The sequence below is a fragment of the Neodiprion virginianus genome, chromosome 4, assembly GCF_021901495.1.
Source record: "Neodiprion virginianus isolate iyNeoVirg1 chromosome 4, iyNeoVirg1.1, whole genome shotgun sequence".
In the NCBI taxonomy this organism is placed as follows: Eukaryota; Metazoa; Arthropoda; class Insecta; order Hymenoptera; family Diprionidae; genus Neodiprion; species Neodiprion virginianus.
In genome coordinates, this window is record NC_060880.1 from 25,679,309 (window position 1) to 25,695,449 (window position 16,141).

The window sequence follows — 16,141 nt, forward strand, 5'->3', positions numbered from 1 at the left end:
GAAGAGAAAAATTTCTTACTAACAATAAACAAACATTGCAGGGGATCTCGTTGTTACTATCAAATCGGTTGGGAAACAAACGATGATTCGTTTTATTTCCCTCGTTAAGGCGGAAAAGAACTAGTAGAAGAGAAAAGAAAAAATACGCGATGGCGGAAGAACAAGGCATCGATCCAACCGCGGCGATGAAGTAAACAAATAAGATGAAGAAAAAAAAAAAAAAAAAATGAAAAAAGCGGAAAACCACACAATCCGAAAACAAGAATCGGGCTAAGGTGAAAAACGCGGGTAAACAAAAGGAGCTGAAAAACTTTTCGGGCAGGGACGTTGTTTTGGCATTAAAGTAATACGGTTGATTGATGAAAGCTCGCCCACGTCCAACACTCGCTAACGAGCCAAGTTGCAGAGTTGGAAGCAGCAGCTGCAGCCCGAGGTGATAACAAGTGTGTCGGTACTAGGCGAGCGACTACATGTGCCTACGTATTTTATGCCACAGGGTAGGTAATGTCAGCGTAAAAAATCAGACCACGCGTAAGGCTTGATTAGAACTTTCCCTCTGGCTCGTCGTTCGTTACACACTCGAGCCCAGAGGTTCGAGTAATACGCGGGTCCAAAGACGAGACGGGTCAAAGGTTAAATTGCTCCCCTGACAAATTGCTCGTTGAAACTTCTACCCCCGTCATCTGCTCTGCAAGCCTGGTCATCGATCGATGCAAAATAATTACCCAGTTCAGATAACATTACGACTCTGCATCATTGCAATGATCATAATGATTGAAACATTTTTTTTGCAATGAGGAAAAACGAGGGAATAAATCACGTCTTCGTGATTCTTTATGCCGTTATTTCTGTGGTTGGATGTGACGTCAATTTGATAAGTACGATGGGAATGAATGGATTACAAAATTCGTCCTTAATGCGAGGAACGAGAACGAATTCATAACTTCCTTATCCTTATATTTAGATCGTTTCCTTAACCATTTATAGTAACGCAAACTCCCGACATATGATGTAAAGGAACAAAACCTGTCTGTTTTGTACTCCGAAAAATGTTTTTAAAAACGGGAATTCTAAATTAAATTGTATGCGTTTGTATCAAATTATGATCGAACGTTAAGTCGCGGGATAATTGATGAGGAGAGGGGAAAAATAGGCGTATTTTTCATCTCCGCACCCACGACTTCCCAGATTCGTCTCGTTACTCAGAAGCAGCGCGAAGTGTATTTGGGGTAAAATGTACGGTTATGGGCATGATGTAGAGTTTATGCGCGGTGGGTCGCATTTCCTGAGCGTGGGACGTAAATCCGAGAGAACGAAGCGCGGGGAGGAATGAAAGAATTTTGTCAATATTTGAGACGACAACCGAATCCTCGAAATCGGAGGACTTAACTCTCTAGATCCAATTCAATTCACCAGGATTTCCCACAATCCTGTAGACCAGACGGTCCCTTCCTTAGGGAGAACATGGCGGACAGCCTCTTGCCGAAAACCGTAACTCACAACAGCCTTAAGACATCCATCTAGTAAGCTTCGCAAAAGTTTCTCCTTTCCGAATCTCTGAAGAGAGAGAGAGAGAGTTGGCGGGATGCAAATTTCTGGAATTCGTATCTCACGTTGGGGTTCTTTGACTAGTTGGATCCGGAATTTGATGCTTATCTCGCGAGTCTCTACCGGAAGACACTTTGACGAACCCTTTCCAAAGTTAATGCTATACTCCAAAGTTTCGTGAATCGAATCCTCACACTTCGCTCTAGTGTTGACTTAGAAGCACTAATGTAGAATGGAAATAAGAAACATCAAGATTTCGATAAATTTTCTGGTCACAAATTTCACTGATATATTCAAAGTCGGTTTCGAATTCCGCACCGAAATATACCCGAAACCTTTATTTCCAACCAATTATGTCCAAACGGTGTTGACCTCTTTGTAGGATTGAAGTAGGACTTTAAATCCACCGAATTACACCAGTCAGAGTTATTCTCGAGGTGTCAGACCTGCTTAACCTTTTAAAACTGACGATGGGCTTGAAATTGTCCCAGATGCAAGCGCAGAGAGATGCTGCACCGGATAATTGGTGTTAGTTCGGTGCAAGGCCAACTCACTGTTGTTAAATACGAGAATGATTATATTTCATCCCTGTTCTAAACTGCAACGGTTATATTATAAAATACGTCGTTATTTGTTGTAAAAATTTTTCTTCAATTCATGGTTATATGGACAATTTCACAAACGCGTGTTCAAACGTTGCTACGTTTACCAGGAGGCATCAAACATGGTATGTTCATTTTCATTTCTGCACTCCACTTTTTTGCAATTTTCCTTCCAATGAAATCATCGCGCATGACGATGTTCAAAATCGATCTACCCTCTCGTCAAGATGGAGACCAGAATCGATCACTTTACACCCACCAGTCTTAACCGGACTCGAAGGATCGTTTCACCAGAGACGCCAGAAAGTAACGGATGAAAAACTGAAGCAGTTATATATTTCTTGATGTATAGACAGCTAACTCTTTTCATCGAGAAGTGAAAAATTATCGCGAATTTGATAGTCGTATTATAGTTCCGCCGGCGGCTAGCGGGCGTTATTCTTAGATGCCAAGATTCATATATCCGGATAAACATCAAGCGGCGATGTGTTGAAATATTTGTGAAACCATCTGTTAGTTGTCACTCAAAATGCGCCTCTCTGCGCCTAGGTTAAAACTCAGACAGCTTGTAAGTCGAGAATAATCCCGTTCCACGCATCAGACGTTCAAAATTTGTGTATGAAATATTTCAATCGCTTCGAATCGCGTCTGCGTAATTCAAGAATAATATGTCAGGAATAATCATCTCCAAACCGGATAGTAGTTAATTTTAACTTTGAAAACAAATTTTCTTCTGATTCTGGTAAAATTTTGATCTCTATTTTCCTGCATCAATTCCCTTCATTTTTAACTAACAAACATTGTTCCATTTAGAATCTAACAACTTTCGCCATAATCGCTCAGTATAAACTGCTGGGCTATGAAAAAACACGTGGCATAAGAGATGTGTGGAAAAAGCTTGATTCGATTTTGCGAGGGAAGTTACGTCCATCCATAAAATGTGAATTCCATTGCAAGCATATTTCGCTGGTGTACCCAGCGGGAAAATTATCTGAAATACGATTTTCCTCGCGAATGGGGATTTTCAGCGTGTACTTCTGCACCGGTCGAACGGTTATGCGATGGCGATAACCAAGACGTAAGTAACGATGCAATTACCATCTGGGGAAAGTAATCGATCACAAGAAGGCACGTCTTATGGCTGTATATTTCGCCTTGTTTCAAGTTTCACACATTCCAAAACTCCAACGAATCGCTCGACGATTGTTTAATTCCAACGTTAAAAAGCTCTCAAACTTATTTCACAACAGTAGTAGCATATTCTTTCGAAATTTTTTGATTATAAACATAAAGTCGAATCGAATTCTGATACCGTTGCTCATAAAAACCATTCCTCTTTTTTCACTAAATTGTACAATCAAAACAGCGAACAATATCGTTTGAAAAATTCTGACTCTTATGCAATTACGTATGAAATACACCACATCAAAGAGTTTTTGAAAACAATTCCTCAGACGAATCTTTATTCACTTTCATTTTCACTTTTATCGTACGAGGAGACTTTCAGCCGGCAGCGGCGTTCAACATTGCGTTATAAATGAATAAGTATGAGAAAAGTAACACATTAACTTTATGTCAACACAAGGTAGACCCGAGCGAATTTTTCATCCGTAACGAATGTACGTACCAGTGATAAAAATTGCATGTAAAACATTTTCTCCGATACACAGCTGCCGCAGTAAAATCAGCTCGTAACGATTTTTACCCCTTTTTTCAACCTCTAGCGTGCCAATCTCGCTGACTGAACGTTGTAGCATATGACGGATGATTGCAGCGGCAAATCGTTGTACGGCATAATTTGCATCCGCATATTTTCACGTAGTCGTGCATAAAAACGAGGGGATTCAGAGTCTGTGACAGTTTCTCCTCCAAAATTTTCAGCTTTCATTTCGCCGATGATGAAGTGAAACGTTTCATCAATACGCAAGTATTTATAATATATTCAATAGCTCCGTCACGTTGATATGCTGGAGTGCAGCGTCACGACATGATGAGATATGATGCCGATAACATTTTTGCGTAACACGAAACATGTGACGTAGAGACATGCAAGCGTATCGCTCTGCAATACTCTATACACGTATCGGACAGAGTGAATCGAAGTACGTAATATTCCTGTGCAGGCTTATACGGGACAAAATATTCTACTTTTTTGGCTGATAATCACGTTTATTATTTTTTATTCTTTTTTTTTCCTCGCTTTTTGTATTACCGTAGCAAGAGAGATTCCTGACTGTGCAGTTATTATGACGATGTCTGTTTAACCAGAATTTTTTAGTAACTATGACGAATGAAATTTTACTCAGTGTGATAGTGAATGCAACATTGGTTTTGAGTAAGGAAATTGAAACGGAAATATTTTATTATTTTAACACGCTAGGTAGATCACAGCTTTCGATATCGACGCTTTATTCCAATCAACTCTTAACGATTAAAAATGTAGCACACATTTCGTCGATTTCGCTCTATAGGATGGTTAATTTTTTTTTTTTTTTTTTTTGGGAACAATATTTTTTTGGTCACTGGTCAATTTAATATCTTGTTAGAATTGAATATTTAGAGAGATAAAAGAGATTTGTTTCAGAAAAATTGCAGACAATATTGTTCCTAGTAAAATAAACATCGTAGAGTGAAAATCGAGCAAATCCACTACAATTTCAACGATTCTGAAGTGACTTGAAATGAAACACCAACATTTAAGCTTTTATTCAATAATAGCAACATTTCCCATTTTTTATTCTCAGAGAGGCTAACGTAGCTCACGAATAAATACGATAATCCGATAAATAGATACTCAATGTTCGATAATTTGGTAATAAAATCAATAAAAAGTATCGTTAAAATCGGTATCGTTACAAACACGGGTTTGAGTATAGTTGGAATCACAATAAAATGTATTCCAACTAACTATTTAGTGTTAAAATAATTATCAGTGTTACATTTTTTGAAACGTATATCAAGTAATTGGCATCAATTTATCGTTGCACCAACAACAGGCTATCGTCATTGTAGTTTAAAAAAAAAATATATATTTCGAGTGACGACAATCACTTACAGCTAGAGAGAAAATTGCTCCCTTTAATCTTGTACCCAGAATCGTATACCGATTTTCCGATCCCGGTGAAAAAAGACCAAAATATTCAAGGTGTGCACTAGAAATTTCTCTCGCAATCAGACACGGCAGTGAGTGGGCTGTGTCGAGTGACGTCACCGGCGCCATAATTCAAGCTCGTTCCTCGGTGTTCCCTCAGAGTCCCCTCGTTGAGACGCCGGAATTCGATGTGAAAAATAGGGAGTTCCCGCAGGAGGAGAGACACGTTCTTGCATGTACGAGGGGATTCGGGATCACGTTTCGCGTGTTGCCGTGGGATGAAAGAAAGAGCTGCTTTTGTGTTTTTTCAGGTCTCGGGAATACAAGTCGGAAAGTCGCGGGAACCGCGGATCGCCCCGAGTAATTCGGTCGGTTTATGCTTAACTTTGTCGGTTCAATTATTCCATATTCATACATACTTTGACGATACGTTCCCTTTAATTCTCCCTAGGGAGGAAAGGGAGAGCGAATTTCTTCGTTATTTATTATCGCATACCGGATTTTTATTACCTTAAGGATAAATACACGGAAGATATACGCGTATGTACAATTTAAAGTACATAATTTTCCCATCTATTTCACGCACGCGAACGTCGGGCGGATATAAAGCTCCCCATTAATCGTACGGGAATTTCGCGAGAAACAAAAAAAAAAAAGAAAAAAAAAGAAACCAAAAATGGAAGAATTTTATCTCTGCGAAAGAACGTGACGATGCATGTTGTAAATTTATAAGGGTGGAAAAAAACCGATCCATCGAACATTCGCGTCAGATTCTCGTTGAATCAAATTAGGATCAGGTGCCCATTTTAGGAAAATTTATCAAATCATTTTTCAAACTAATTTATTGACGCTGAATCCGAATTTAAAAATTTTTAATTTGCTGACGAATAATTTGTAGAACAAGTTCCAGGAACAATCGATAAGGTTTTATCTTTCACACCACTTTCAGAATTCGTGAAATAATTTTTTATACTTAAACCGTGATTGCAGAATATCTCACCTGAAATTCGACCAACTTTGAACGGCTTGAACGTCAATTCTTGATTTCTTTTTAGTCTCTACAATTTTCCAAACTTTAAAGCGCTCTCGCACCTTTTTAAACATTTTTTTAACACTCATACACGCGCATTACAGAATTCGGAGGAACGGATTTCAAAATTTCCAAAAGAAGAATCGATTTTTCTTGTATTTATTAAAAACTATCATACAATGCACGCCGTGAACTTGGTATTCAGGGTAATTTATTATAAAATTCCTCAAATGACACACATGAATTGTTAAACAATATCATTTCAGTCTGGAAATCCAATTACATTGATACGAATATTCATTTTACTTCAGAATTCGATTTTCTTGACTGCGATTCTGTTTGATAAATTTATCCATTCATTTCTGATGCCTCCACATGCATTCAAAAAATCTTGACCACCATCAAAGTTCATACGAATCAAATTTCCTCCGCATAAAAGTTGAAAAACAAACAGGAAGAAAAATTACAACCCATCTAACGACAAAGTTTAAATTTAGCGATAGAAAATGAAAAACTTACATTGTTATAAGCAAAAGTGAATTTTCACGGTTTTTGTCTAAAAAATGGTCTAAATCTGGATCTATTCGAGTTTATCGTCAAAATCGCTAATAAACGTCATTACAAAGTAAAAAAAAATCAATAAAAAAAATGTTTTGCTACAATCAACGATCCATACGGGAACGTTTTAAAGCTGGGTTACCAAAGCATGCGGTAAAAGATGAAAAAAAAAAGAAAAACTGGATCCATTCCAACGTGGTCAGAGTTTCGAACGTTTGATTGGTCTCAAATTGGCTGCACGAATCTCCCATGTAGTATAGAAACGGCGTGATAACTCCGCGAGTTTTACCGTCAAACTTCACCGGTCATTACGGACTAAAGTTCGCGTTCCATTAATAGGTATATACCCTATGTATAATATGTATATAACAGAGGGCGAAACGGCCATCCAGAGCCACGTGTGCTCCGCGTTCCCTGGTGGCACACCATCGGCGAAAGATCTTCTGCAGCTCGCGTAGGTTTCTCTCAAGAAGGAGGAGATTAAATAATGGGACCCATGAGATCGAGCCGATTAGGACAGCGGCGTCAGCAGCGATGGGAAAACGTTTCGCGTTCGAAACGCGGATAGATTATTCACGGGAGGAATGTGTTCGGATTTCGGTCGGTATTCATGGATGATAACAATTTCATTCTTCACAGTTGCGTGGAAATTTTGGTGAAATGCAACGTGTTGCGCAATGATTCAAACTTTCACAATATTGGTGAAATCGCAAGAAAATGCGGTACAAGTTATCTTTCCGTTTGATTATAGCTGTCGATGCAAAAATATCTGGTTATTGTATTCCTGAGTATGTTTGTTTAGTTTATCAGATTGTTGTAGTTGAAAAAAAAAAAGAATAATTATGTTCAATAGATTTTATGTATCAGAAGTCTCGATCAATCAAGTTTGAACTAAAACTTTTAATAATAAAAAAATATGGATCAGCCTCAAGTTCGTGCTTTCCGTTGATTGTAAAAACCAAGTATCTTCGCTTACTCTTCAGAACTCCAATATTGCAGTTTTCGATCAAGCTTGAACTACCCAAATTTCAGGTGCAATATATTTTCCGGTCACAGCTACGAAACGGATTTTCATTCCGTACCCAGAAGTGTATTATATATTATCTTTCGGTTACGGTAAGAAATGAACATAGTTAGGGATTACACATAGTGAGTATATATATAACTGCACATACAGAAATTTATCACGGCGTAAGTTAATCCATACAAATAGCTTCCTGCTTTGAATTCTCTGCATCTGACGATGAAAGCTCGATAGTAATCCGTCTGCATTTTGCAGTGTCATTCAAAATTATATCGCGTCCCTTCAAGTCTTTGATTTTAACCAACGCACCGCGGGATTCCGTCGCATATATCCAGTATATATACATACGTGAAAATCTAAATTTAATCTTACCACGTGAATGAATATATCGCGGTTCATCATTTATTCAGCAGTCGTAGTAAGCCCGAATAAGTTAGATGCAAAGTTTTTGTGATACAGGGTTCAGTGTTTTCACCATTTCGGTCTTCATCTTTTTCCCTCAATTTTCTACATCATCTATTTCATTTAAGGTGCATAAAAGAAAGAAGAAAAACGTTGAATCCTTCGCATTGCAATTATGCTTAAAGGACGTTTCATATAAGTGGTATTAATACAACATTTTGATCAACGTAATAACTGAAGAACTTAAAAAAAAAACGCGATCATGGACGGTTTTAAAAATTTTCAACCGTTAAAATTTCTCTGAAAATTTCAGATCACACAATGTTAACAAATTCAAATATCTGTTTCAGAGCAGCGTTTTTAAACGCGGCATTTAGGTGAAATTCGCGCAATCTCATACAGATAAGAAAAAAAAAAAAACTGATAAAAAAAAATCGATGGAAGCGAATGCGTATTTACTCAGACGCAAGGGAGTAATTAGCGCAGTAATTAGCATGATTAGTGCCTGCGTTACATACAAATTGACTCTGTACCATATAATCAGCTAGAATCTCAACCTCGATAAGTATAAAGGTCGGAACGAAACCGCACAGATATGAAAAACGGTCGAGCATAATCTCGAGGTTGTTTTGTCCTTGTTGTTTATATTATACAGTTTCCACAAAACCAGACGAGAGTTCTTATCTGGTTCAAATCCAGACGTAAGCATATCTCAAACCGCTATTTCCTTACTTAACTAGCCCAATGGCTATATAAAGGAGTGGTAATTTATTGAATTTACTAAATATGACGAAAGAAATATTATTATTATTATTATTATTATTAATAATAAAATAAACGCAATGATTTCACCTGACAACCCAAATGACCCTCCTGTAGATTACTTTTTACTCGAATCTCAGTAAAACTTGTTTAGAAACATTTGCTTTTTATTTGAGTGCTCTAAAATAATATTTAATTGATCAACCAATAATCGCTGAACCCAACTAAATTTCTTTCTTTGAATGAAACGAACCGTGTTCCAAACAAACTATCAGACAGACTTTCGTTTTCTCAGCGTATGAAATTGTTTTTCATTTCCTGTTCACCTATTGGAAATTATCATTTATGTTCTATAGTTATTATAAGCATTATTTTGTGATCGCGATGTGAACGAAATGAGAAATGACATGATCTCCGAGCAATCGTGCAAGAATCTGTATTCATTTTGATCGTGACGAAGAAGATGGAAAAAGTCTTCGAGACTGATAAATCTTTCCTGCTAATTGTCAGTTTCCGAGAAATACAGTTATTGCGATCAATGAATTTTGAATCGAGTTATTATATTATAGTATTGCACGTTATAGAATCTGTTATGAAATCAAAACAGGCACATTATAGAACACATGGCCACGCGGTTCTAAAAGCGTTTCGAGAAAAACATCGTGTAACGAAACAAGAAATAAGAAATTTACAACTTTAAAAATACCCTATAAATGAAACCAGACCAGATCATCGCGGTTTGGATCAAAGATCGTATATATATACATATGCACGTTCAAAGATTGACGAGCCGTTTTTCAACGTATATGCACCGATGGTCTGGCCTCGTGCTATACATTTGCGTAGGCGAGAAAAGCTCGGGTGAAAAATTGAGCGAGGACTAGATATGAAAAATGGTTATCAGAGCTGCAAGCACGCGAAATTGAACCGCCTATCGAAAAGTGAGGATCATTTTTAGGGAAATTAAGATGACGCGGCGTTGTTATTTAGTGCAATCGTGTTGCAATCCGGGTCGATTCCGAATATAAGTTGGATCGAAAATAAACCCGTGCAGAACAGTATAAACCATTATATGTATACAGTTTTGGAACACTGTTGTGGCATCGGACCTCAATTCGATGACTAACTCGTGTAAAATTGGCGAGTTAGAATTGCTGCCTACGGCTGAAACGACTCGAGATACACGCGGCGATAAACTGCAACCTAGTTTAAGACGGACATGGAACATGTGTTTGATTCAAGCCCGCAAGCTTACAGTTTCTCGATTATACTTGATTAGAAAAGGTGGATCGATAGTTCATTCGCCCAAGCAAGTGATAAATTCAACAATTGGAAATTGCAATCCTTTCGGAGAAGCGTATAATTTACATTAAACTTGTTGAATTAATGCACAAGAATAAAATTTTGTTGACAAAATTCTGTCCATAGTTTTTCGTCTGATTACCGTTGTCATCGGATACAATTAATAGCGAGTGTATAGTTCCATTATTTTCATGCGTTTCCATGTACAATGGCTTTGTTTTAGTCGAAAATGAACGTTTCAATCTTCATTTTGTTGTTATTAGTTGTAAATCGATCCAGGATATGTGAAAATACAATTCACGACATTTAAATTCCGCGCCATTTTATCGGATTCCGGAAGCGACGTTTTTAACTTATACATTGTCGTGTTTATCGTAAAATATCTTTTCGAAACGATCGGCCGTGTCAAGACATTGTTGGAAAAATCATTATTCCAACCGCCATTATCTCGTTTTTTGACAAAGCCTTTGGATTTCGTGAAATAACTGTGACAGCATTTGCGTTGAAAAAACGTCAAACGGCCATAATCTCATACAAAGCTAAGGACTTTGCATTGGCTAAAGAACCACCTTAAATGTCTGAAACTTTCTTTGAGATAACAAGGAATCAATGATAATATAATGGAATCATTCGTTTGATGTAGACTAACAAAGTTGAAAAAAATTTAAACCCGATTGGTTTGAACAAAGGTATCTGGTTTGGTCGTTTGATCAGAGTTCTTCTCTAACTTCAATCGGAATGGGATGAGTGAGTGAGAGGGTAAATAAATAAATAACACAATTTCGCGGGAAAGACAAGACGCTTGCTTCGGCATAAAAACCCTCACGGTGCAGAGGGAAAAGCCGAAGCAAGACCAGTGTTTATTAACTGCCAATCAGATCATCATAAAACAGGATAATACAGCCGCTGGTGCGTTCCTTGTCAACCAGATTGAATGATCATTCAATGATCTTAAGCCAACTTATCTAAGTCTCCATGAGAAACCGTGCTCCGCAACTTCCACGCACTCGTGGAAGCCGGGAGTGGGGAGCGTCAAGGTGGCCCAATGCCGTGCAAACAGCGGTCCCGACGTCTCGGGAACCAACGCTGAAGCAATGACGCTCGCCCGGGAGACGGGCACCTCCGGCCCTACTAGAGGGTGTGCCGCGACTCCCCCTCATCCGGGAGACGGGCACCTCCGGCCCTACTAGAGGGTGTGCCGCGTCTCCTCCGACCGTGTTAAACGGATAAATCTTAAAACTACGCGAGACGAAGTAATCGACGCGCGTGTCTAAGGAGAACCTAACACGTCCTACCTATTCGAGCGCTCGAGACTAACTAACTTGCGCTGCGCCCTCACCGGCCAAGCGAACGTACGTAACTGCCGATTCGAGTATCGGCTCACGAATTTCTGACGTGGGCAATAAGTACGTAATTTGAATTACTATAACGTTGAACTACTCGTCATGCGGAATAAGAAAGTAAATCTACTGTTGTGACTCTTTAGTCACCTTATACGTGGTAAATAGGTGCAACATACAAATATAACGACACTAAAGTATTTGCTATGATAAATTTACAAAACTAATATAATAATAATAAAGTGGCGCGAACATCCCGCCCGCCTTCGTCCAACAGACGAATCCTCAGGCCTCCGACATTGCCCTACGCCCTTTGCCGCCATCTTCGAGGTGCAGCCGGCATAGACGAAAGATGGGCCGCCGTAGAGTGGTAGTTGCGGTTTCAATCGTTACCACCTTTACAAGGCCATCCGTACCCGGGTGGAGTTTGTTTATTCTTCCTAGAGGCTACTTCTTGTCTCGTTCAAATACACTTTTATTTATTCTCTGATTCATGACGCTTTACAGTCTGGCGCACACACTGTTGAGTGAGTGTTCTCGTACTCGAATCGCCCGCGCCTGCGTGCGCAGGTCTCTGGGAGTGTACGCCATGTTTGACAGATCGTGTGGAGACGGAGAGGGCGTGAGAGTCACCGCGGCGGGAGCCGAGTTTAGTCGAGTACTTCCGGATGACGTGTAAGCAACGTGCTGCAAAATAAAATTCACAAAACACACGTGTCGAATTCAGTCGTTCTACTAGATCGCAATGCCTCAAAATACTCGATTCCAAGCCACTGAAACTGTCTGTTATTTCTTTCTGAGATTCCGATAACCCGAAGTGATAATCAATCCGATCCATGTAATCCAATCAAATCAGACGCCGGAATCCCGGCTCGGACTCACGGACACCCAGTGTCCACGCCGAAGGGAACCAGACGCCGCCCCATGTGCACCCAGGACCACTCGCGTCCAACTCCGAATCGACGGATTTCCCCCCTTATGCCGTGACTGCCCAGAAGCCAATATTTACACCATCGCTCCGAGAGGAAAGTCAACCCCCTCATCAATAACCAACTGCGAAAGCGTGCGGATGGCCAGATATGGGGCACAAGTCGTCCCGCACGCGACAGCATTCAAACGGTAATCAACAGGACCGGCGTCAGCGGTCGTCGCCCACACAACCCTCTGCAGATCCCGGTCCTCGCGCCCAACCAGAGCCCGCCGGAACACCCTCACCATGTCCGCGATAAACGCAAAACGGTATTTTCGCCAATTTAAGAGGATCAATGACAGATCGCTCTGGAGGGGGGGGTCCTGACCACAAAAAGTTATTCAGACAGTGCCCTTCGCGAGTTTTCCGAGAGGCATCAAACACAACGCGAAGTTTCCATTTGTCACCTGAAGCCTGAATCACTGCGTGATGTGGAAGGTACCACGCTTCCTCGCACCGTATTTCTGAGGCCGGGACTCGAGTCATATGTCCCAGGCGTTCGTAGTCCCTCATGAAGCTACCGTATGCCTCAGCCAATCTAGCGTCTCGCGACAGTCGACGTTGCATACCAGAGAGAGATTTAAGCGCCATTGATCCAGTCTCGTTAGCCACCCTAGGATGCTCCGGTCCCACAGGAAGCCGGACCCCGCACCGACCTCGCGATTCGCGACTATGAGCCTCCCCGAACAAATGCTCAGCCATCTCGTCCTCGGGCGTCAATCCACCCGAATTCGGAGCAATCTCCTCGAGAGACCAAAAGCGCCGCAGGGCCCGCTCCAAATCCGGCTCACCCAAGCAATGAAGTGCCCGTGTTGGCAAGGAAGAGTGAGCCCTGTCCGCCCGCCGTTTGTCGGACCGCACCATACCGGAAATCACCCAACCAAAAGCCGTACTTTGAGCGACAAGTTGTGAGGTAGGGAACCGTTTCAAGCCGGGACGGAGCAACTGGCCATAAACATCAGCACCCAAAATCACGTCTACATCTTGGGAAACCGAAAAGTCCGGATCCACCAGCGCAAGACCCTCAAATTGTCGCAAATCTAGATCGCCAAATCTATCCGATGGGAGACGCGAGGTGAGTTTTGGGAGGACGAGCGCGTCTGTTTCGAATTCGAATTTAGGATTGCCGCAGGACCGCAGCACCAGTGTGGTGGGAAACCTTACGGGGTTGGGGTCCCGCAGGTGTTGAAGCCGACCTCTTCCCCGTTCAACACTCGAGCGCGATCATAGTCAAGGCCTGAGTTCTCCGTTCCAAAAACTTTATCAAGTCCGTAAATTTCGGGAGTGAACCAAGAGAGCTGGTACCCTCCAAGAGGTCCAAACGAACGTGTATCACAGTCGAAGAACCAAACGCAACTCGCTTGTTAGTGAGTGTCGCGCGAAGGCCCTTGTGCCACGCTAATCCTAATCCCTAAGCCTCGTCTCGGCTTACACACGTACAGGACATACACAAGACGCACCAGCCAGTACCAGGTGACAAGTTAACACGAACTTGACTAACAAGAAAAACCCAATCACTCACTCCTCACCCGGGGCACCATGGTTTGGTCGTTTGATCAGAGTTCTTCTCTAACTTCAATCGGAATGGGATGAGTGAGTGAGAGGGTAAATAAATAAATAACACAATTTCGCGGGAAAGACAAGACGCTTGCTTCGGCATAAAAACCCTCACGGTGCAGAGGGAAAAGCCGAAGCAAGACCAGTGTTTATTAACTGCCAATCAGATCATCATAAAACAGGATAATACAGCCGCTGGTGCGTTCCTTGTCAACCAGATTGAATGATCATTCAATGATCTTAAGCCAACTTATCTAAGTCTCCATGAGAAACCGTGCTCCGCAACTTCCACGCACTCGTGGAAGCCGGGAGTGGGGAGCGTCAAGGTGGCCCAATGCCGTGCAAACAGCGGTCCCGACGTCTCGGGAACCAACGCTGAAGCAATGACGCTCGCCCGGGAGACGGGCACCTCCGGCCCTACTAGAGGGTGTGCCGCGACTCCCCCTCATCCGGGAGACGGGCACCTCCGGCCCTACTAGAGGGTGTGCCGCGTCTCCTCCGACCGTGTTAAACGGATAAATCTTAAAACTACGCGAGACGAAGTAATCGACGCGCGTGTCTAAGGAGAACCTAACACGTCCTACCTATTCGAGCGCTCGAGACTAACTAACTTGCGCTGCGCCCTCACCGGCCAAGCGAACGTACGTAACTGCCGATTCGAGTATCGGCTCACGAATTTCTGACGTGGGCAATAAGTACGTAATTTGAATTACTATAACGTTGAACTACTCGTCATGCGGAATAAGAAAGTAAATCTACTGTTGTGACTCTTTAGTCACCTTATACGTGGTAAATAGGTGCAACATACAAATATAACGACACTAAAGTATTTGCTATGATAAATTTACAAAACTAATATAATAATAATAAAGTGGCGCGAACAGTATCGTAGAAAAAGAATGCGTGTATCGTATATTCATCTGTAAAAGTTGTTGGAAGTGAAAAAGCACTCGGATGAATCCACAGACTTGCAGGTGTAAAATTAACTCGTGGGAATCATTAAATCCACTTTCCCCATTTCGCATTTCGAAGTCAATATCGTAAGTTCGATAATTTGGGGAACTTAGGCGCTGTGCAAACACCTTTTTAACCGGAGTTCAATCTCTCATCGTTCGACCCTACAAGCAAATACTGTCGGCATCGACATTTGCCTGAAACGTAATCCCCTGGAGGTGATACGCAGAATTAAAGGGGGAAAGAAAATATGATTTGCTCCTTTCTTTTCTTCTTTTCCTCCAAATCTCGCCCGTCTTCGAAGCCTTTCAAGAGCCCAATCCACTAATGGAAAACCTCGAGGCGTACCTTCGATGCATTCATGCACACATTCCCATGCCGTCCTTTTTCTTATAAAAGGATCGGTCGACGCATCGAAACTAGGGGATGATATCGACGCGGTATCGAACCGGTGACGGATTTGTAAAAAATGTATGCAGATGAAACCACTTGCCGCTACCCAAGATTGAAGAATATATTTATTATAGGTACAGAAGCAGTTTTTCAATCTTCTTTTTTAAACAAAATTGATGACGATTATTGACATAATGGGAAATTATGAGCCTTTTATACCTTTTTTTTCGAGCTTTTTAAAGCTAATAAGCGATCGTAGGTTATTTTCAACGTTTCGAGATTTTATGCGATCGAATCATGAACGTATGATCAGGCTCAATTTATGGGTGAAACCGTGTTTTGGGCTAAAATCAGAGTCTCGAGATTCGTATCAAAAACTAGAACATAAATATACGTGTATACTGGTTCCTCTGCTTTCGAGATAAGGAATAAAGAAATAGAATAAATCGGGTAAAAGGTGATGAAAATTCGATTTTATCCCGCTGCGTGTCCCTTGCAATATATTATAAAATGGTTCGATAAAGATTTTCTTGGCAACCCCTTATAGCTGTGGATATCGGAGAGACGGAAAAACAAGGAGCTCGTAGTTTCGAACGAGGAACGAGGGC

At 41.1% G+C, this 16,141-nt stretch overlaps 2 protein-coding genes across 8 annotated transcripts in view; both read right to left on the reverse strand.

The window, feature by feature from the left end:
• The window catches only part of LOC124302148 (uncharacterized), an 88,233-nt gene that overhangs the window by 58,534 nt on the left and 13,558 nt on the right, over positions 1-16,141 (reverse strand). The gene's annotated exons all lie outside the window — the stretch shown is intronic.
• LOC124302865 (uncharacterized) lies at positions 12,798-14,170 on the reverse strand. Its single transcript, XM_046759435.1, has 2 exons — positions 14,152-14,170; positions 12,798-13,729 (listed from the first exon to the last, which is right to left on the reverse strand). Exons 1-2 carry the CDS (start codon positions 14,168-14,170, stop codon positions 12,798-12,800), a joined length of 951 nt encoding a protein of 316 aa, XP_046615391.1.